General features: G+C 42.5%; 1 protein-coding gene across 2 annotated transcripts in view; it reads left to right on the top strand.

The window, feature by feature from the left end:
* The window catches only part of LOC133136547 (RNA-binding motif, single-stranded-interacting protein 3-like), a 161,938-nt gene that overhangs the window by 19,177 nt on the left and 118,505 nt on the right, over window positions 1–24,256 (top strand). For both annotated transcript variants that reach the window (XM_061254132.1, XM_061254131.1), the window contains exon 2: window positions 14,671–14,828. In XM_061254132.1, coding sequence (XP_061110116.1) covers window positions 14,671–14,828 — 158 coding nt within the window. The remainder of the gene's footprint in view (window positions 1–14,670; window positions 14,829–24,256) is intronic.

Raw genomic sequence — 24,256 nt, 5'->3', positions numbered from 1 at the left:
GGTGGCTGGTGCTGGCCTAGCCGTCCCTCACGCTCCAAACACTGTGAAAATGTAGGGCATGTCAGATGGCCGACTCCCCATTGAGTGTGAAACCAATTTTAATTGATCAATAAGGCATTTCCAGGCTTCGCTGTGTGGGGATGCCGTTGTTTCCTCTCTCCTTTCTGTAGAGCACCTTCGCCTCCGATAATTCTCTGCCCGGGAAGGGAAAAAAAGCCCATTTTTATGCTAATGCGCCCGCACACTGCAGAACGGCGATCCGGCTATTTCTTGCAACAATGCAGAAGTCTCTCCCGGATTTGAATAGACTGCCGCCTGCCGACATCGGGGCGGGTGCCCTTTCTGTTCATGTGCTAATCCGGGAGGCATCGGCCGTTGTTTCCTCATATCTCAATCACACAGATTCAGAGGGAATTTATTTTATGGCGGGGCGTACGCATTTGGGCAATGATAGGCAAATAACTTAAAAACCGCTCTGACGTCAATGGCTAGTACTGTGACAGTGGATGTCAGTATTGACTGCTGCCCATTTTTGGATTCAGGTGCTGTGTGGCAGAATTTCTGTGTTGTACAGGCCTTTTTTTCACGGCTGCCAGGACTGTGTGTACATTTATATCACACACACGGACACACACACACACACACACACACACAGCACACACGCACACACACACACAGAGCACACATACACAGCACACACACACAGAGCACACAGACACACACAGAGCACACACACATACACACACACACAGAGCACACACACATACACACACACACACATACACACACACACACACACACACACACGCACACACACATACACACGCACACACACATACAGACACAGAGCACACACACATATACACATGTACAAACTTCGTTTGAGCCAATCAATTTCACTGAGATTTGTGCTGGCTTCCTGGGGATAATTGCCGCATTTGTCGGTGGTAATCCGTCATATAAGTTTCACGCTAGAGTCTCTTTGCATCATGATTTTTGGTGGAGATAATTTTGCCCGTTTGCTGGGTACTCATAAAGGATTCTACATAAACTAGTAATTGATGTATGCTTGGCAGATATGATATTAAATGGTTCTAGAAGGAAATTGAGCTTGTATGCCATTATTATTCTCTTTTTTTACACCCAATAAACTTCTTAGTCAAAGCGTGGCAGAGTAGAGTTATTGCAGTAAGTAACATTACAGCACTACTCTCTCATATTTGACTGCACTGCTAACATCTTTTATAAACAAATCACCACAGCTCAGTTGTAACAGGGCCCACCACCATGGCCACAAACTTTACTTCCTGACTGATCTAAAATGAAAGTGTTGTGCTTCCAGATTCTCATGATTTCATCTTAGTATACTCCTCTGCAAATAATAGTTATTTATTAAAATAATAATAATAATAATAATACTAATAATAATCTCCTGACCCACAATACCTGGGAGAGTAAGAACTACCAGTTTTCAGAAGACTCAGTTTTCCAGTTAATCTCATTGCAGTAGCTCCTACTGGGGTTTCCCAGTCTCTGTGGCAGGGGTCTGCATTAGAAGCATTATGCCAGAGTAATGTCTTGCTGTCACAGCATAATTATCAAAGTATCAATTGAACTGACCCAGAATTGCCCTGTACTGCAAGGGCACAATCTAAACTCACTTGTGTTCATACACATACTTATACACATGCATGTATGTACACACACACACACACACACACACACACACACACACACACACACATACACACACACACACGCATATTCATATACTGTCTCACTAACTGACTGGAACGTCTCCAGGGTCTTTTTCTATTGTAGCAGCAGCCTGTTATGGCCTGCAGTAAAGATAGCAGCTGCCCCCCCCTGCACACTCACACACACACACACACACACCCATATGGCTTGACACCCTGGGAAAACAAGGAAAGAAATAAATAACAAAGACTGTCCTTGCCTCGACCTGCAAAAATATGGAGATAAATCATCCTTACGAAAGACTTCAGAGAAACTTATTTGAACTTAAAAAAAATATAAATATCTGTCATCAGTTACCAGCAGTGGCATGGCGTAGCTGGTGCGTGCGCAAGTGGCTTCTCTCTTTACACCGAACGTCTTTATAGGAAGTGTTCTGGCGCCTGGCTCTTCGCCTTGTCTCTGCAACGTATCAAAGAGACGGGCGTGCGTGAGCCGAGCCTGCATCACAGCCGCCCAGGCGCGCTCAGTGCCTCCGCGTGCGTTTCATGTTTAAAGAAGCGCAGAACAACCCTTCGCCGTTTGTCGGAGGCTGTGCCGGTGTAGGACGTGAGTGTACGTGGAGAAGCGTAGCCTTCCTCACGGGATGCCGCGTCCTAAGATCCTCCATTTTTGGAACATCGCGCTCTGATCTCCGATGCTGGGAGCGCGGGAGAGATTGCCGCTTCAGCAGCGATCCCCCAGCTGTTAAAAATATTTAGTCAGGCTTATGCCGTGGATATCTCATTGTAAGGGCATGCAGAGGTTTAACGTTTAGTAGCAGCTTGGAAAACGGCTTCACCAACTGGGCTTGCCACTAGAAGTCTGCGTGATGGATTCCCAACGGAATGTCAGCCATACACTTGCCAAAATACATAACTTTATCTTGAATTTCATGAGTAAATATTAATCTGTATACATGGACATTAGGTGCTAAATATTTGCATTGCCCAGGATAAGGGCCTCTGCTGAGTAAATAAATAATCATTAAAGCACTGTATATATTAAACTGACTTTCCAGAGACAGCAAATCTGAACAGATTGCATATTCAAGACAGGTGCTCTGAGGCCAGGACTAAGGGAATGAAAAATCTTTTCACAGCTTGTCAAATGTAGCATCACGAATTGGGATTTTCTAGTCCGCTCGACTCGCCCCAATTAGTTTGACAGAGGAGTCTGATGCATATAACTGACAGACAGATCAGACAGCCTTCTCTTATCTTTCATTATTTTATTTTGAACAAGTGCATTCAAGGGTACTGTCTCTCTCCCTCACACACACACACACACACACACAGTTAAATGAGAATGGAAAATTGATGCTATATTGTCCAGGTTGAATACACACACTCAGTTTTTTACAGTCGGTTATACCCATGTTCCAATACTACACTTTTTCAGAGTACGCTTTTTCAAAATTCTTAACACAGGTAGCACAGCAGCAATCTATGTGGGCTAAACTGTGAATCATTTTTCATTGCTTTCACACAAAATGCAATCAATCACAACATCTTTCAAAATTCATGAATTCTTTTCTCACTTAAACACAACCACCAGCAAAACTTTTTGCCCATGTTGACATATTGTTTTCAAAACTGTTAAACCTGAGTTCAAAACATGACACAATTGAGTTAGACAGCAATTTGACATGTCCAGCAGTTATAACCAATTGTAAAAAACTAGGAATGACAGCTGAAAAGTGCTGCCATATTGTCCAGGCTCAATAACACATACACACTCAGATTTATCTGCTTGATACAAAGGTGCCAGTCCCAGCACTTACAGTAGCTTCTCTTTGCGTATATGAGAATTCCTGGTCTACTGAGGACGCAATCGCCTAAAGCAACTTTTTCACGCAATGAGTTCTTGATTGATTGAAATGAGTTTGTAGCTCTGTGAATATCGACAAACGTGTGTGTGCGTCTGTGGTTGTGTGTGTGCAAAGAATCACCATGAAAAGCCACACAACAACCTTTCCTGCACTCTTTCCCAGCCTTCAGTTCCCTTCTTTTGGGCGGCCCAAGGCCTGCTGTTTGGGCTCCACTGGCCGTCCTGCACCAATTACACCCTTATTTATGAATGTGAGTGCAGTTGACCTTCAGTAAAAGAAACGTAAATTAGTTTCAGTGAATAAAAGCGGAACAAACGGCCTGTCGGGGGGCCCTCTCCCCTGCACACTGGCAATAACTTATAGTCCAGAGAGCTGGCCAGTCAGAGAGCTGGGAACAGCCACTCACCGTGATTGTTTGGTGTGTGTGTGTGTGTGTGTGTGTGTGTGCATGCATGTGTGTGTTTGAGAGAGTATGTGGAGGTGGGTGCTTGTGTGTGTGTGTGTGTGTGTGTGTGTGTGTTTGGGCATGTGTGTGTGTGTGCTGGTAGCTGGTTGACCAGTTAGTACAGCTCCATGCTTAACATGGTTTGACCAGCTCAAGCTCTGTTTTGAAACAGCGGACAGTTGGTATTTCAAGCTGGTCATAGCTGGATTTTACACCAGGGTGTACATTTGAGCATGGAGGTGGGTACACGTGTGTGAGAGATTAAATTTGACATGGGAGCCTCTTATGACAACACAAATGCACTAGGCTGCACTTGCACGCACATACACACGAAAGCACATGATGCACGCGCACACGCACACAAATGTGTGTTTGTATATCCTGTGAGACATGTAACTGACTCCTGAAGAATGTGGCCAATTAAACTAAAGTAGAAGCGATCTACTTTAGCATAGCAGAGGGCAATAGCAGTACCACCTGTCCCCCGTCACGCACAGTTAAGAGACACAACCAACGGCCTAAATCTGTTTTACCCATCTAATCTAACCGCAGGGCACATTACCATAAAAGGAGATTCAATGACAGCACAGAGAGTGAATAAAAACAGAGGGAATGTTTAGTGAATATACGTTCCACTAAATGGAAATTTGTGAACACACATATGCACACGCACACACACAGGCATCCATTACAATGAGGGGACTGTCACTCTAGACCTAACTAACCATCATTTCTGCATATTTTTTCCAAACAAAACAGTCTTTAAAAAAATTTATTTCAAGCTCATTATTCATGCTTTTTAATGACATTTCCCTTTTAATGTTTTTAATAGACAAGAGGGGATGTGAACATCTATCTAACAAAGGGAGCACTGAACCAGCCTACAGGATGACTATTTATGTGCTTTCCACAAAGGCTCGGTTTCTTTCAAGAATGGGTAATGACACACACACACTTGCACTACAAAACATAACGTAAGTAATAATATATTCTAGCAGTTGTGGGTATTCTGCGCATATGTATTCAGCTGGAGGTTGGCAGTGCTCTCGCTGTCCACTGTAGCGGGACACAAGGAGTTAAAGAGCAGGCATGCTGAAGTGTCACAGCTGGAGAGGGACGTTCGGATTCCTCACCGCTGAACCCAAAGACCCCTCGCTGACTGCCTCTCAGAGCCTTCCCGGGCTAAACTCAGTCTAAATATTTGGATTGAGATATCTTACTGAGGTAGTTTAATTGTCCTGTACGCTTGTGAAATCTCCACCATGGCCCAGCACTGCGGTTTGAGTTGAATAAATCATACCTGCTAATCTTTCTTCATGACTATTTTAAAATGATTCCAGCTAAACTCAAGCGGAGAGGCTGTAAGGGATACGGAGAGTCTGACAGTAAGCGGTCTCTCCCCACACATTAGCCAGAGGTTCCTTTAAATGTGCCATTCATCAGCCGCTAAAGGGAGGCTCTATACGTGAACTTTGTCTATATATAGAGCGTGTGCCCGGGCGCAGCGTACGGTCTCCAGCTCCGCTCCCTGTCCCGGCTCCTCGGAAAGTCTGTTCAGCGCGTTTAAAAATAGCGTGTCTCCGCAGAGGCCGGCGTAGAGGGCCGCGTTTCCGGAAAGCGCCGTGTTTACGGATGGCCCGGAGGCGGTTTGTCAGGCCAGATCACGTTCCTCTTCCTCCTGGCAGGCCTGCCCATGGGAAGCAGTCTGCCAGCGGGATGAACACGGGCTTATCGCCGGGAGAGCGGATTTCCCTACCGGATGATGTCTTTTTCCCCCCTTCTTTACCCCGAGCGCTATCCTGGCTCCGGCTGTAGCGCATTCAAATGGTGGGAAAACACAGGTTGCTGGGGCGAAAGGCTGTGTTCTTCTTAGGGAATCCAAACCTAAACCAGCACTTGGCTCCACCTTCATAACAAGCCTTTATTAATCTGCTACATCTCCCAACTACACTCCCACGGGGTACAATTTCAAACGTTATCTTATTTTTCTCATTTTTTCTCTTTAATTATTATTCTTATTATTATTATTCTTATTATTTGTGTATGTCCGGGCCGGGTAAGCGTAGCGAGTTAAAGGGGAAAAGGTGCTGTTTCCTACCTCGTGTGCAATGTTAATGCAGCTCTGGACTTCAGAGTTGGTTGTCATGAGAATGTGTCTGACACTGCTGCTCATGTGGAGGTCAGACAGGGAGGAGACCTGTGAGAGAGCGGGCTCGGTTCTGAACATGAGGTCAGGGCACAGGGAACACAGGGACGCGCCACTCCAGCATAGCCTCCACGACGTTTGCGTAATGTCAATGGGATGCAGCTTGTTTTCTACGCGTGCCAGTGTGATGCATTTACTTCACGATGTTAACAACATCCTCTGTAACGGGAGTGGGAATGTCTTTCATCTCTTTTACAACAAAAATACAATTCGTTTCATGGCTGCCCGTCCAGGTTTTTGGGTGACTATGTGTGTGTGTGTGTGTGTGTGTGTGTGTGTGTGTGTGTATGGCCATGAGTGTGAGAGAGTGAGAAAAAACAAATGAGGTGAAGGGAATTTATTTGTGTGTGACCTTGTTTGATTTAATGTGTTTTACTTTCTCCCTACATTTGTGAACAAGCAGCTCTGATCTGAGTGTGTGCTCACACACACACCCCTGCACACACACTCACACACTTGCACCCTCACACACACTCACACACACACTCTCACACACCCACTCTCACACACACACACACACAAACTCCCACACACACACGCACACTCTCACACACACACACACACTCACACTCACCCACACACTCACACACTCGCACACACTCACACACACACTCTCTCACACACACTCTCACACACACACACTCACACACACTCTCACACACACACACACTCACACACACACAAACACACACACTCTCACACACACACTAACACACACTCTCACACACACACTCACACTCACACACACGCGCACACACACACTCACACTCACACACACTCACACTGACATAGACACACACTCACACTCACACACACCCACTCACACACACACTCTCACACACACACACACACACACACTCACACTCACACACACTCACACTGACATAGACACACACTCACACTCACACTCACACACACACACAGGCTTCGGCAGCACCATGCTCTCAGAGCAGGATCACTTGAGGGGATGCAGCTCTGATATTGACACTATTGCAGTCTGGCATGGTGCCAGCCCTCCAGTGTCTCAGTGACTCAGGGCTCCCATAAATCAGACCCAATTACCAACCCGGTGTTCAGCCTGTTTCATCTCACTCAGGAGAGGAAAAGGAGCTCTGCATTCGCTCTTTCTTTTAATATCCCGTAAGCTCTTTGTCCACTCTTTGGCACTATTTTGCCTCTCCTGATTCACCTGCTCGTGAATGCTCATACATGCTGTATCTTCTTTCATAAAGATGACTGGTTAAAAATGTGACATGCTTCTGATATGCAGTGTACCAGATCTGAGATTATATGAGATTATATGAGATTTATAACTGAATCCTTCAAGCCATGAACCAAACCATCCTGGTTTTTCACTCTGGTCTAGTTTTGAAAATAATTAAATCACCTCCATAAACAAGGCACATACTTATACACCCATAACCCATAACTTTTCATGGGAAATATGTTTGATAAAACAAAGGATTTCAGGTTGATTGCATCAACACATGATGGAGGTGTCCTACTGTTTTGTTTTGGTTTTTTTTGTAAAATGTGACCTTTACCCACACATGCACGCACACACACACACACACTGCTGTCTTTCCAGTCCAACAATAGACAGGGTGCACATCAGAGATGGAGAAATGAATGGGAAACAAAGCATTCTGGGATGGCGAATTTCACTCCAGTCTCCTTCATGCTCTCAGGCAGTAATAAGAACGCAATTGATGCTCTTAACTCACGCAAAGATCTGCAAAGCTTTATCTTTGCTTCTTGTGCTTCATATGGTTTTCCCTGAGCCTTCCCCATTCCTCTGTCAGAGCAGTGACAGAACAGCCACACGGGTGAGTCTAATGCGAAGCCTGGTTTTGAGATTAGTGGAAACATGCGGTGCATACCTTCCGCACATCGCACCGGGGGGTCCTTGTGAGCCAGAGAGTCTGTAAGAACCAAGCTTTCCTAATTTACCACCTGGGGGTTAAGAGGTATTGAGATGCCTATCGCTACTTATTGAATTTCAGAAAAGATCCTTTTCTGTAGACTGGCATCACTGAGAAACCACCATAAATGTGTGTACGGTACATACGCATAAGCCTATCATCTAAAAGCGATGAAAATGTAAGGACTGTTCTGTACTATCCTGTCCAGTTCTTGCCTTTGGCTCCAGAAAACAAATCTAGATAAATAATAATTGGGGATGTGAACAAATTGATGGATAGCAGAAATGAGTGAAAGGCACTGCGTCAAAAGCACAGGGTGTTCCTTTTCCTGATCGTTGTGTAAAAGGTTAGTTCCCTCGAAAGTCTCTGCCTCGCACTGTAAGTAATGTGTGCTGTTTGACTCTCAATGCCTTATTGTGTATGACTTCACTTTTTGACCTTAAAAATGAAAGGAAATCAATGGCAGACCGTGCGATTTCTGCAACCCATGGACAAAAAGCCGAGTCTGGAGTTTAGAGGGAGAAGAACTTCTGATGCCATGAAGAACACGCACTGTGGAATTATTTTCTGTTTTATTTGTATTACTACACAGCAAGTACTTGGCTTACAATGGGATTTTTCTGCGCAGTAGGGAGCAATATATTTTCTCCATTATTATGGTGAAATATTATTTTGGTACAACATTATTATGGAGGAATATTATTTTGTTACAACTTTACTACAGAAGAATTTTTTTTTTCACAACACTATTATGGCAGAATATTCTTTTGTTACAGCAAATCATAGAGAGAGAAAGAGAGAGAGAGAGAGAGAGAGAGCGAGAGAGAGAGAGAGAGAGAGAGAGAGAGAGAGAGAGAGAGAGAAAGAAAGAGAGAGAGAGTGGGAAAGATAGAGGGGGAGATAGAGAGAGAGAGGGAGTGGGAGAGAGAAAGAGAGCGAGAGTAGGAGAGAGAGATAGAGAGAGTGGGAGAGATAGAGTGGGAGATAGAGAGAGAGAGAGGGGGAGAGATAGAGAGTGGGAGATAGAGAGATAGAGAGAGAGGGGGAGAGAGAGATAGAGTAGGAGAGAGATAGACATAGAGAGAGAGGGAGAGATAGAGTGGGAGATAGAGAGAGAGAGTGGAGAGAGAAAGAGAGAGCGAGAGTAGGAGAGAGAAAAAGTGGCATTACTTGAATATTACAGAATTATTCCACTTGTCAAATATTTGAGAAAATAAATCCTTTCATTTGTTCTTGAGAGATGTTGACAGATCATTCACATGCTGTATTATTAGAGCAAAAGTAAATGTACTTTTCTTTATTTTCATTTCATTTTCGTGTCAGTCCCCATACGAGAGTTCGGATTCATGATGGATGTTCAATGTCAACACATACCTGTATAAAGTTATAACATATATTACCATATATTAAAACATTATACGCAAAGCATAATTACAAAAAAATCAATACTGGTTGTAAAAACTCTTAATTAATTTCACGTTTGTCCTGGAGCTATTATATTTTGAGTGGTGGAATGGCCTTTGAGAATACAAAGTGACCGCTCAGTAATGAAGTACGCTTTATGAACCATTGCGTCGCAGCAATCAGATCCGGTTAGCCTGGCGTCATAATTGGCCAGCCATTGACAGGATCCGCATTATTCTCACTCAGTGAGTTGAGTCTTACGGTCGTAAAAGGCAGCACACTGCTTGATCATACGGAAGTAGCAGATCAAATCAGTTATGCTACATAGGCTGGTAAATTATGCAAAAGTAATACTGAATGGAAACAGTGGGGCTGAGGGCAGGGAATGAAGTCTGCTTCATCACTAAAAGTGCCTAAGTAGTGAAGGCCTCCACATTACATTACTTTACATTATTGGCATTTGGCAGATGCTCTTATCCAGAGCGACGTACAGTTGATTAGACTAAGCAATCCTTCCCTGGAGCAATGCAGGGTTAAGGGTCTTGCTCAAGGGCCCAACGGCTGTGCGGATCTTATTGTGGCTACACCGGAATTAGAACCACCGACCTTGGTGTCCCAGTCATTTACCTTAACCACTACGCTACATCCCAGAATCCCCCTCCATTTTGTATCTGACTTTGCTATTTTTATATTGCATATATTATCCCACCTTTTATTGTTATATACCCATTATTTGGCTCCGACATCTCATTAATTTTTGGAGAGTGCAGGCCAGGACACTTGTTTTGTGCTCTGAAACAAGTAAGAAAGTATCCAGTAAGCAGCTTCTGTGTCTTTTGAGTTAGTGGTGAGTCATCATAAGTGCATTAATGTTACTTCAGTTGCTGGAGTAGACAGATTTCGAGGAGTCCAACTGCTCAGAGCAGAGGTGGACAACAAGGGTTGATCCATTTCAGGATTTTGTGCCAACTTCTGTTATTAATTATTTAATTATTTAGCTCAATCATGTCTTGCTCTCACATTTGTTCAGCCACAGCCTTCAATTGTATCCTAAAGATTTGACTGTGGTCAAGAGTGACCCAGGATAGTTTGTAGAATTGTCAGTAAACTAAAACTAAGGAGATTGGTTGGAACAAAATCCTGCACGCAGATCGGCCCTCCAGGACCGGAGTTGTGCACCCCTAGGTCAGAGGAAGTGCTCTGGGCAGTGATCTGCTAACTGGTCAGAATTTTATTCCAGACTGTGGGCCATGTTTGCACACCGAGAGTGAGACAGTCACCTTGGTCAGTTCTTCCAACAGAGCCCCCCTGTTATTTGAAGCGCCCCGTTCAGGCAAGCTGGAGGTTAACTTGGTGGAGCTGATTTTACATTTTTACATTTTAGTCATTTGGCAGACGCTTTTAATCCAAAGCGACTTACAAGTGCATAGGTTCTACCACAAGTCAAAGCATCACATCCAGAACTAGGAAAATACACGTGGACTGCTATTCTAAACATATAGTCGTCATCATAAGTGCAATATTTTTTTTTTTTTTTTTTGTGGGGGGGGTTAGACAGGGATAGGGGTATCAGAAGGGGGGGGCGGGGTAAATCAGGAGGGAGGACTAAGGTAGAGTTTGAAGAGGTGTGTTTTGAGTCTGCGTCGAAATAGGGGGAGGGATTCTGCTGTCCTGACAGCGGTAGGCAAGTCATTCCACCACTGAGGGACCAGAACAGAAAACAGGCGTGAACGTGCAGCTCGACCGTAGAGAGGGAACCGTAAGGCGACCAGAGCTGGCAGACCGGAGTGGTCTAGCTGGGGAGTAGGGAGTGATCAGGGATTGTATGTAATGTGGGGCAGTCCCCTTAGCAGCCTGAAATGCCAACACTAGGGCCTTGAATCGGATGCGTGCGGCAATAGGAAGCCAGTGGAGGCCAATGAGAAGCGGATGATGTCATTCATCCTCAACATCTTGTTGGGTTGCCATGCCTGCAGGTCCAAGCTCTCTCACTGTCATAATGCACAACATCCCTTTAATACAGATATTAATGGAGTGTCAGCGAGGGGCCCTGACTTCCCGGTGATAAATACTGACTAACAGGTGCAATGACAGCCAGAGAGGGAGGGAGAGAGGGGGGCTGAGGGAGGGAGGAAGGGGAGGGAAGAGAAAGTGCTTGAGAACGAGAGATGGAGTGACAGACCAACGGATAGAGAGTCATGAAAATTGTCTTGTAGCATTATTCTAACAGTATGTCCTGAAAAAAACAGCTGAAGCTAGGCAGCTGTTTGACCAGTTAAACCAAACTTAACATGGTTTGATCAGTTCTGGCTATGTATTGAAACAGCTGGGAGCTGGTATTTCAAGCTGGTCATAACAGGAATGACAACGTTTATATATAGGCACTGTTTTTTGCAGATGCATTTTTTTCTTTAAGGACAAAAAAGTTCTAAGAAAACCTACAGCCCCAGAGATCAGTGCCTCAAGCAGTGTTCACTGCTGTACCTTAAAACGAAAAAAAAATAAAATGCAGATTAAGCTATCTGCAGGGTTCATTCGTTCAATTGACGGAATTAAATCGAATTGCAGTATCCTAGTATCCTAGAGACTGTGTCTGTGAGTTCACCAATGTGTCAACATTCTACACATTCTACTTTGCATGGTTATCATCATCATGTGCCAACATTATGGTACAGTCACCACATTAACAATTATAATGTGTCGTTATTTTGTATTTTTTTCTTATATTGTGTATTTTCCATGTTTTTCTTTTTTTAATGGACCATCATTTTTTGTAGTTTGGAAGTTCAACTCTTCTGTATAATTCAGGTCTCTCTCTCTCCAATCTGGGTGTTCCTGACTCCCAAGTAATACAAATGAAATGGTTATTATTGTATCGCCAAGAAAAGACACATACTGTTACTAGTTGGCTCTTGAAAACAAATATTCAACAGAGAATAAGCACTGAAAATGTTTTACTGGCCTATGACCCATGCTATTATTATTATGCTTGTATCACTTCCCATGTGGAAACTGAATTTAGAGTGAAAATAGCTGTGTATATTAGGTGTGGTGTAAGCTTGGGTGTGATGTGTGTCCTCTCTTGCTTGCCTTGTGTATTGTATTACTGTGTGTAAAATAATTAACAGTGAAAATAATTGTGTATTTCAGGTGTGGTGTATGTTTGTGTGTGATGTGTGTCCTCTTCTCTTGGTTGATTAGTATATTTCATTACTGGGTGCATAATAATTTAGTGTGAAAACAGTTATGTGGTCAGTAGCAATCGTATAGGCGGGCCCATAGGCATTGTGGCCGCTAATCTAGGAGAATCCACGTCTCAACATATGTCAGAGCAGTTTTTATACAGGTTCTTCTATTTTAACCACGCGCTGCAAAATAACACTTTCGACATAATAATTTGTTGCTTATATATCATTAAATAAGCAAACTCGTCTCGGTCATGGTTATTACAATTACATGGCTATGTCTTCGTACAACATGTGATCGAGCAAAATTTATACCGTGTGTCTATTTTACAGAAAAAAGGCTATAAACTGTTCAATGAAATAACTTGTGGCAGGCTAATTCATTTGGTGTTGGTGTTATTTTCTGATATGCCAAGAGTGCTTCTGGGAAATACGTTTGCTGTTTTCCAACGTTAACTGTCTTGATCATGTGTTGTTATTAGCTAGTGTAGTGCGTAAAATAGTGAGCGTCATTCAGCTGCCTAGTGTGAAAATGCCCTTGAAGCACAAAAGTGAAAGTTATCTTGCAACTAGGACGTAGCCATGCTATATCCAGCTGCGCTGTATTGGGGTTAACCTAGTCTGTCTATATGTCAAAACGTCTCTCAATTTATATTCCCACCCTCCAGATTCCTGTTTTGCTGAACGTTAACGGTAACAGGGATGTGAGCTAACTTAATTCTTACATTTCTCAATCTTGTAATCTTTAATTAACATTAGTCATAAATCCGTAAATGTACTCGCATTGCATTCAAATTAGCCAAGGAAGCTGCTAATTCTCCCAGCAGTTACCGTGAATTCGATTTGTTTGTTTAATTTCTGGACTGGTTTTCTGCTGTAAACCTAGCGTTCCACCAATGTTAAAGTCAGGGGGCTGTTTTAAAAAACCTCATGGTATAGATTGTATAGAAGTATAAATTGTATCCGCTTAACAAGGAGGAAGCGACCAAATAGGTCCATTTAGTTTTATTGAGTTACGCCCACAATAATAAGTACCTGCAATAAATATAAATATGCTGTTATTTTTTAAAAATAATAATGACAAGTTGAAAGATAAAACAAAAGCTAAGAAAAGTAATGATTTTCATATATTAATTCAAAATGCATTCACTGAATTAGGCATAAGAACACAGTGAACAATACATTTAGTGAATTTATTGTGTTGTGCGTTTCCTCTTATATTGACACGAGTAGCATTGGCCTAAACTTCAGTTATGTAAACAGCGTATCGTTAGTTGATTTGTTGACTTGTTGATTTGATTCTATGACGATCCACGTTGTTCCATAGAACAACTGACTTGATTAATACAAATGTTCTAAGGTATCGTAAACGATGTAGCTTGTGTCTCAATAACCAAAGTTACTCATGAGCCAAATAAAATCCAAAGTATTGTCTGTAAAATATCTGTCTCATGGTGCTGTGTGCTTGTGTGTGCGCGCATGCGTAGGTTATATGCGTTTGCGCGTTAGCGTGTATCTGCATCTTGGTTGGCATTTTTTGTCAGAGGAAGGACCCATAAAAAAATCTTCCACCAGGGCCCATCCTAAATAGCTGCCGCCACTGGGTGTGGTGTATGTTTGTGTGTGACGTGTGTCCTCCTCTTTTGCTTGCTTTGCGTATTGTATTACTTTGTGTAAAACAATGTAGAGTGAAAATAGTTGTGTATATTAGGTGTGGTGTATGTGTGTGTGTGGTGTGTGTCCTCTTCTCTTGTGTGTTGTATTACTGTGTGTAAAATAATGTAGAGTGAAAATAGTTGTGTATATTAGATGTGGTGTATGTTTATGTGTGATGGCCTTTTCTCTCATGTGTTGTATTACTGTGTGTAAAATATGTAGAGTGAAAATAGTTATGTATATTAGGTGTGGTGTATGTTTATGTGTGATGTCCTCTTCTCTTGCAGCAGTCATATGCTCCACCCGCTCATCCCATGGCTCCCCCCAGCCCCAGCTCAAACAGCTGCAGCCACAGTGGAGCAGAGCAGCTCAGTAAAACCAACCTGTACATCCGGGGCCTGCCGCCCGGGACCACCGACCAGGACCTCATCAAGCTCTGCCAGCCGTGAGTGTCCCAGAAACACACATACGCACAGGCATGCGCTAACATACACGCACACACACACAAACACACAAACACGCTCACACACACACACAAATGCACAAACACACACATACACGCACACACACACACAAATGCACAAACACACACATATGCATGCACACACGTATATACACACACACACACACACACACACTCACAAATGCACATACGCAAACTTGATAATAAAATAATAGAATTGTTAATAAAAGGCGAGACTGGTGTGTAGAACCTCTTTGGGGCTACGTGTCACAACATTGCTATAGGTAAAGCTTAGTGATACAACTCTCAGACTTATGGACTACCTGCGCAATTCAAACAAATGGGGTATGAAAGGTGTATGCAATGAAGTTGTGTACACAATTACTGCTTACCATACTCCTTATTATTACTGATGCATTAAGCAAAGCATAGAAGGGAACCAGCTCAGGCAAAAGGAATGCCACCTTTTCTAAAGGACATATATTCAGTTTACTAGACCTGTACACCAGCTTGTTACTGCAAATATTTAATCAGCCCATCATGTGGCAGCAACTAAATGCATAAAAGCATGCAGATGTGGTCAAGAGGTTCAGCTGTTTTTCACACTAAATGTCAGAATGGGGAAGAAACGTGGTCTATGTGACTTTGACCGTGGAATGATTGTTGGTGCCAGACAGCGTGGTTTGAATCTCAATCTCAAAAACTGCTGATCTCCTGGGATTTTCACATACAGCAGTCTCTAGGGTTTTCAGAGAATGGTGCGAAAAACAAAAAACTTCCAGTGAGCAGCAGTTCTGCGGGCAAAAACGTCTTATCAATGAGAGAGGTCAGTGGAGAAGGGGCAGACTGGTGAAAGCTGACAGGAAGGTGACAGTAACGCTAATAGCCGCACATTACGACAGAAGTAACAGTAGTATGCAGAGGAGCATCTCTGAACACCCAACACATCAAAACTCTTAAGTGGATAGGCTACAGCAGCAGAAGACTAAAGACAATATAGAATATAAGTAAAAAACTTTAGTCTACACTTATTAGAAAGTCCACAGTAATTGAAATGATAATGATGATAATAATAATAATAATAATAATAATAATAATAATAATATGTGATTTAGCTAATGCTTTTATCCAAAGCAAGCTACAGTTGACTAGGCAGGAGGCCCCTCTTCAGCCATTTGGGGTTAAGGGCCATGCTGAAGGGCCCAACAGCTGTGCGGATGTTATCGTGGCGACACCGGGGCTTGAACCACCAACCTTCTGGGTCCTGGGTATGTGCCTTAGCCCCTATAACAACAACAAAATAAAGAGGCTCAAGGGTTCTTGAGAAGATAGACAGCAGAATAAATATATCAGTGTTTTAATTGGAGCTGCTGGTTTTGTTATTGGTTATTAACTCAAATTAGGGTTAAACTTTACAGACACAAAAATAGTGCAGCCTATTTAGAAAACAATAAAAAAAAAATTCAGTTACTGAAAACTGGTGCATTTTGAGGTCACTTTCAAAGCGTCAGTTTCAGCATTCTAAATGACATCCATTCCCAGTGAGTTCATATCATTGAAATTCTACTCTATATGAAATGGAGCCAACAATTCCATACATATTTTTATAAAGACTATTTTTTTCCTCTGATCTCAAAGCAGCTATGTTCATTTCTTAGAATAAACCTTCAGAGCATACATACCAACACAGTATTTCTTTTATCTACAAAAAATCCAAATATGTACCATTGTTGCACTGCAACATAATGTAATGCTTTCAGCAGGCTCATAGATGTGATCACTCCTGTTGTAAACGCATGTTTTAAACGCATGTCCTCATTGTCAAGTGTCTGTTTTCAGTAATTTACACCAATGAGATACATTTATACCCTCACCAGCCTTCCTCCCACCACTATCCTGTTATCTCCTGTATATTAATCTCCCTCTGTGGTGCTTCCCCCCTCAGTAACAGCGCAGTAGTCAGTGGGTAAAGACACATGGAGGGGGTCATCTGGCATTTGTGGGAGTAGACCAGACGATCCTTTCAGTAACACTGTGATGTGCCATAATCGTCACTTAATTCCTGAGCCATATACTGTCCATGCAGGCCCCCTCTGAGCTGTGATGTCTTCTTACCCTCTGTGCTTTCCAGTAATGTGAATGAAGCAAACAAATGACATCCAATCTCATTTAAAATGATGACTAATCTCTGATAACCAAAAGGATGGGGACACATGACATTTGCACATATACTATATGGTTGGTCATAGTTTTCTGAAGGAGTGTATGCTTAAGTGGCCTCATTCGACACCATTAGTTCAACTTTAGATGCACTCTTTAGAGGCTGACCAAATTCACAGCTGATCTCAAGGTCACATGGTCGCATGCATTCCCACACAATGCTCAAAAAGTTGACCAGACACTGTGAAACAGGTACCTACCAGTTTTACTGATATATAAATCAAGTGACTGCTTCTTGAGACTGTTGTGTGTGAAAATCAGGAGATCAGCAATTTCTGAGATACTCCAACCACCCTGTCTGGCACCAACAATCATTCCATAGTCAAAGTCACTTAGATCACATTTCTTCCCTATTCTGACATTTAGTGTGAAAAACAGCTGAACCTCTTGACCACATCTGCATGCTTGTATACATTTAGTTGCTGCCACATGATTGACTGATTAAATTAGCTAATAAATTGTTCACTGAGTGTAGATCCAAGATTGAACATTCACAGACACAGTTATTACTGTGCACCTGGAGTCTAGGAGTGAAATTCCATTGCATTAGTAGAAACTCTGCTAAACACAGGAGAAATGGATTTTGAGTCAGCATTGGCCCACTCAAGGAACTCATTTATTTCTGTTTCATGACAGATAATTGGAACTTGAAGACTGAAGGAAAATCACCATTCAGTCATTGCCCATCATAGGATGGTGGGCAAATTTTGATCTTTTATTGAATTAATTGCATTTTATTTTATAGTGCTTTAATAGCTACTTACCATCCTAGTCATTGGCCAGTAATATTTTTTCATTGATGTACAGAAATGTCATGTGTTAGGATGGTCATTTATTAAAATTAGTCTTGCATGTATTCTTATTTTATTATGTAAAATTTGTGTGGTTAAAAAATTGTTAGTTACGAATGCATTGGTAAATAGGAATAACTGGCAATGCTAACAATGGTCCCTGAGGTAGTTTCAGAAAAAAAGATTAAAATGCACCTAGCATGCCGAGCATGCACCTAGCACGCTTTTTAAAACGGAATTTCTACTGTTACAAAACATTATTAAGCCATTTTCAACTAGTATTAACCCGAAACTTAACATGGGCACAGTACCACTGTAAATTAAAATACTACCATTTATTCAGCAATGAATTCAGAGGGAATGATGGGATTGAATGTGTTTGATTCACGGTACACGACTGAAAGTATCTTCTGTAAGGTAATGGAGGCTGTGGACAAGCAGGCAGCTAACGGTGAAAATCACAGGTACTTTAGACCCACACATCTCATCTGTAGCCCAGTGAACTGAAGAGGAACTGAAATGGGATTGTGTCCAGGAGTCCCTGTAGGCCTGGGTTCCCTCAACACTGGTCCCAGAGTGCCTCGGTCCACACTCGTTCACAATGATTGTTTTTGTTGAACCCACTGAGCTCTGTTCCCTGGTTCTCAGAGTGTTAGGGATATAAAGAAAACTGAAAAGCCCTGAACCAGAGTACCCCCTGATCCCAATGAAAGTATCCCCTCGTGTGCTGGTTCTGATCGAGTGGAGAGAACAGAAATAAAAGTAAAACCCAACTAGCCCCCCCGCCCCACCCTGTGAAAAACCAAGAAAAGAAAAAACAAACATTCCCATGTGTTAGACTAACCATGGACACAAAATGAGACCGGTCTGAAATGTCAAATAATTCTACCGATTCAGAGGCATTCTCCTGCAATTCATGAAAGGGTTGGAAAACAATCTTATGGTCATTGTCTAATTCCCAACCAGCCACCAGACATGAACCGTCCTCTTGGAAACTGGCACACCATGGTGGCCCGCGCAAGGCAATTAGCGCTGGCCTTTTCCCACAGAACCTCCTATGCCTCACCACACCGCTGTCAAAACCGGCCTGATAGAGGAGCACAACCTCCGAGCCCGACTCTCAGTGAGGGGGAGAGAAAACCAAGGGCAAGCGAAAGGCGAGAGCTTTCCTTTTAATCTAACTCGGGTTTCACTTCTTTGTAAAACTAGACGGGTGAGAGAAAAGGGCTCAGATTTACTTTGTCAGGTGAAAGTGGAAAAGACCCGAACGGGCTAATCGTCCATTTTCCATCTGCTGGAACAATCAGGCGACTGCGAGAAACTGCAAACACCGCGAGGCCCGTCAACTAGCCGACACCGCCGCCTTTCCTGCGCGAAGCAGCAGAATCCTTTCAGCCTCTCCCAGCCTGCACTTCAATAACGCTGACATCTCCGCTCATGAATATTACTCCCGATAGCTTGAGCCGGGGCCCGCTCATGAATATTCCTCCGGCACGCTGACACTCAGAGAGAGCGGCTAATGAATACGCGCCCTGACCGCCGAGTGACCTCCTCGCGGGCCCCGCTCGCAAATCTGCACCGCCATTTCAGGTGCGGCTCCCAAAGGGGCAGATTGCCACCCCTCCCTTTCCCTGACTCCCCAAGTGATGAATGCCCGCAGGTTGTCAGGCCCAAAAACGATCCGCATGGGGGCAAGCTGCTCGGATTTGCTTTCTCTCATCTTTCCTCGCCGCATATATTACAACGCCGTGTTTATTTTTTCGAGACGTGCCCTCAGCTTTTTACCGTACGGAAAATCCGCCCCCACTGTCGGAAAGATTTATTCTTTCATTAAACACGCCGTGCGAGCGGGAGGCTGAAGAGAGGGATTGACACGGAGACAGGGGCCCCGCTCCCCGGATTCTGCCGCGTTCCCCTCAGAGATGAGAGGGAGGACGCCTTCCAGATAAAAAATAAAAAGGACCAATCCTCTTTAGTGAAACTATTGAATCGCATGGGCACAGCTGTGGACAATAGGAGTTATTGCTGGGAAGATATCCTGAACGCTAATGCAGGGTAGAAAAAAAGATTTAAAAAAAACTGTTTGTCTGCTGTTTGCTGAGCTACCTTATTGCCCTCTGTCGTCCATCCTGGGTAGTGTGTGTGTGCGTGTGAGTGTGTGTGTGTGTTTTGGGGGGAAGGTGAGTGCTGCTGGTTGTAAAGTTTAATTTTTTATTAGCCTTTCCTCCCAGATTTAGGCTTATTTAAAAATAACTGTCTCTTCTTTTTTTAATGCATTTACAAATCTAAGCATATTTTAACATATTTCAATATTTATATCATATTTATATCAAAACCTGCCTTTGAAAATATTTAGATAAAGATGAGAAACTGGCACTGAGAAGAAGGAAGGTTGAATATTCAGTTAAAGCCCGTTGCACTTCGAAGCTTGAAGAGAAAAGAGATATAGCTTTCACACCGTCGTGCAGTTACTCTTGAATGAAATTTTATATCATTCATTGCAGCTCAAGGGGACAGTAACATCACCCACCATGCTATTGATCAAATTTGTGCACCTGACAAGAACACTTGTCTTTGTGCTATAACTATAAGCTACATAACTGTGGCCCTAAAGGACCTGTGCTATCACTGGGTGCGCATTGCCCCCAAAGCACTTAGCCACCTGATACCTGAACTAGTGACCAGGGGCCATTCAATGTGCTACAAGTTGGTGATTTGTGGTGTGCACAAATTTCATAATTCAGAGGGAACCACATCGCCCACAAAGGGTGACTGTTAGAATCTCACTGATTCTTAAGCCTTGAAATATCCACACAACATTTTGTTGAGTTTGGCTATTATGTACCAAGAGCTGGCTAACTAGCATAATACATACAGATGTACCTAACTGATTATAGTACTGTAATGAAATGGATCTGAATATTTACAAAACAGAATGAATCTGAATATTAACTAAAATGTGAAAGTTTCATGTAAAGTACATATATATGATGACCATTTTCAAGGGCATTCATGTATAATTCCATTAAAAACAAAATTGTGCTATTCCAAATAACATGAAAGCTTTTTAATAACATTTTTGTTCAAGTTAGCTCAATAAATCTAACATGGAGTAATGGAAGCCTTAATGCATGTTACTCTCTCTTTTTCTGTCTTTTACATCAAAAGCCCTGTGAGGTACGGTTGTAAAGCACTGCTCATAAAATCTAAAAAAAAACAAAAAACGAACCCATAAAAAGGCAGCCTATAAAATATAAAAATGAGCCTACATTCTGTATAATTTATCCAATTGTATCTTCGATTGCATGAACCACAGGATGTCATGTACTCTTTTCATTGTATTACATGCTGCATGTCTAGTCTTATTGTACTGACAAATGTATATCATGTACAGTTCAAGGGCCTCTGCAAGGCTACCATTAATTGTTTCACTATTGAGTGGTACCTTGTGTATGATAGTCATAATATATAGCACAATGCCTTCTATAATAATGGAGCTGAGAAGTGGCTGTGCCACTCACAAATAATTGAAACACACAAAACATATTTTCATTGCTCTTTCAGTGTGCTCTATTGAGCATTTCACTTCATCATGGTCAGTGATGAAATGCAGTTTCTATGCTCTGTTAGTTATTGGCATAGGCTGAATAAGGCAGGTAAAGGTTGATTGAGAACTACTACCTAAAAATATCCTCTATTAATGTTATATATTTCATGAGCCACCGTTTTGCCACAAAGTTAATGCTATTGCCTGAATACATGTGCAGCTGATGACTCAGTTTGCGTGATATATTTCAAAAGAAAAGTGATTTATCTCACTATAGCAGAAGATATGCTACCCACCATTGTGAAATACATTGTGGATTTATTTAAAGCGTATTTATCAAAAGTAGCCATTAACTTATCATTAAATGCACACTAAAATGAATGTCAATTTTCCATTTCCACAAATATATGAAAATACATTCAATAAAATTGAAGGTAAATATTTGAAGTTTTGGAAGGCTTTGCTGGTTGAGTTTGGTAGGCTGCCCTTTTGTCCCTACATAAACCAGATTGTGTGGCACACAGAGATATGGTATTTGGCCTAGACAAACATTTGGACAGGACAGCATGAAGAACATGGGTGCAGTTGACCTTGCCGTTGAATGTAACCATTATTTGCGTGTATCAGGCAGCTGTCTTAACCGCAGCTCCAGACTGATTCCGTTCAGGACAAGGTGCGCAATAAAACCTCTTTCACTCTGCAAACTGGTCCATTGAACTTTGACAAAATACAAACCTCCTTACTCCCAGTGATGCTTGAAAGAATAAATACCAACTCAGCCTTAAATCAATAGTAAAAAGCAAAGGGAGATAAACCACGTTGTGATATGAATTAATCCAGGAGTGGCAGAAGTAAGTGAGGAGTAGAATCCTTGTTTCCAAGGGGACCAGCCATGGTACATCCAGTACCTCTGTTTTATTGTAAACTTGTTTACAGCTGTGAGTCTTGTAACAGTCTCCCATGTGTGGTTAAAAAAAATCTGCAATTAAACCTGTCGAATGTGTGCCCCATAAACAACTGGACCACATTTTCTATTAGTGCCAAAACATCTGTTACCTGAGAATCTAAAAGCTTAGACAAACATTTAGCATTATTGAGATTATATTAATTAAACATTATATTGGCACAATCGATTGCTGCATGTTTATTTTCCTTGCTACAAATGTATTTAATGTATCTGCTGATTAATTGAAGATATTTATTATTGATGATGTGAGATTTCTTTTGCACTTTTTTATTAATTATTCATTCATTTTCTAATTAATTTCTTATAGATTTTACATATTTAAATGACATGCTACAAAGTGTACTGCATTCTTTTCAAGATACAGTGGTATGAACGTTTCTTAATTTAGCCTGCAGAATTGAGCTGAGGCAAATCTTGTTTGTAATTTAATGAGTGAAAGGCAGGAATCATGAATAATCTCATAAATCAGCAGTCATAGCTGTGATAAGATGATCAACACATTCAGAATGATCCAGGGTAGGAGAGCATATTCAATGTCGCTTGATTTAAGACACGTTTTACAGATCAATGTGTACAGCAACAAGCTTCACATCAACAGATCTACCAAAGAAAGACTCGTTTGACCTTCAGAATGTGCTGGGAGACATATTTTACTTGGATTTCATTTCCTGTTTGATGCACTTTGTCCTTGAGTGGCTCTCTTGTTACTGACTGTGGAATGCACTGCATCGGTTTGTGTTCAGTCTAAACACAAGCCCTCTCTTTGTACCACATCTGACAAAACAATGTGTGGTCACACAGAAATGGCTGCTTTCCAAGGATTCCAAGTAATGCTTCTAATGAGGCTGATAAGTTTTTCTCAGAAACCTCAAAATTCATGTTCTCTGTAAATAACCGTATTCAATTATATGAGAACAGTATATTGTAATAACCCTGAAGGAAAATAAGAAGAGAGCGTAAACAAGTCAGTGGAGTTCTGTGTCCCCATCGTTGTCTATTTCAAAAGTGAAATGAATTGCATGCTTTATTCAGAAAACAACTCATGACACTGTATGAAACATAAAGTTTGTATATATTATTACACTATCACACAATGACAGTATACAGAACACACGTAACTACGAATATATCTACACAGGCATATCTTTTCAAATATGTATAACTAAAAAAAAACAACAAAAAGATTCTCTAAAATTCAACATACACTTGATGGTAAAAAAGTTGCTAACTTTCTTGTAATTACTGTGAAACATTATGCATTTTGTCCACAAGACTGAAGTCAGGCTGCTGAAGCTATCAATGCACTGTATGCATAAGGCTGATTCCTTAATTCCCTCTCTCTGTTGTGATTAAATAACACAGCTAGCACAGGTGGCGTTAAGCTTTCTCTCCAAGGCCGAGTGTGCGGTGCTGATACACCAGCCAGGCCCCTGTAGGTAGCGGGAGGGACCGGTTGTGTTGCCAGACGGCCGTGGCGGGGGTTGCTGGAGCGACGAACCTGGTGAACCCCATGGTGCAAGGCACCGGGCAGGCGCCGGGGAGTCACGGGTGAGCGGGCGCGCCCTCTGCAGGGGCACACATCTGGCTCCGGGGGCCCGTCCTGCGATCGGGTTCAAAGGCTTCCGCTCCAGAGCCGGCGAGCCCGAGGGCCTGTCAGCCGATCCCAGGGCATGCTTTCTGGGGAGCTCCCCCTCCCCCCCGGAGGAGAAAGTGACAGCCCCGCGGATCCGGTGTCATGAAGCGGCAGGATCAAAGTCGCGCGTCGCGGACGCGGGGCCCGTGTCCTGAAGGTCCGCGGCCGGCGGAGGCTTCCCCTGGGTGGTCCCGTCGCTCCGTCTGTGGACGTCTCCGCTGATGCGCGCTGGCACTCGCCAGAGACGTTCCT

Source organism: Conger conger, chromosome 9 (assembly GCF_963514075.1).
Source record: "Conger conger chromosome 9, fConCon1.1, whole genome shotgun sequence".
Taxonomy (NCBI): Eukaryota; Metazoa; Chordata; class Actinopteri; order Anguilliformes; family Congridae; genus Conger; species Conger conger.
Note: the sequence above shows the minus strand (reverse complement) of the source record. Positions and strands in the feature narration are given on the sequence as shown.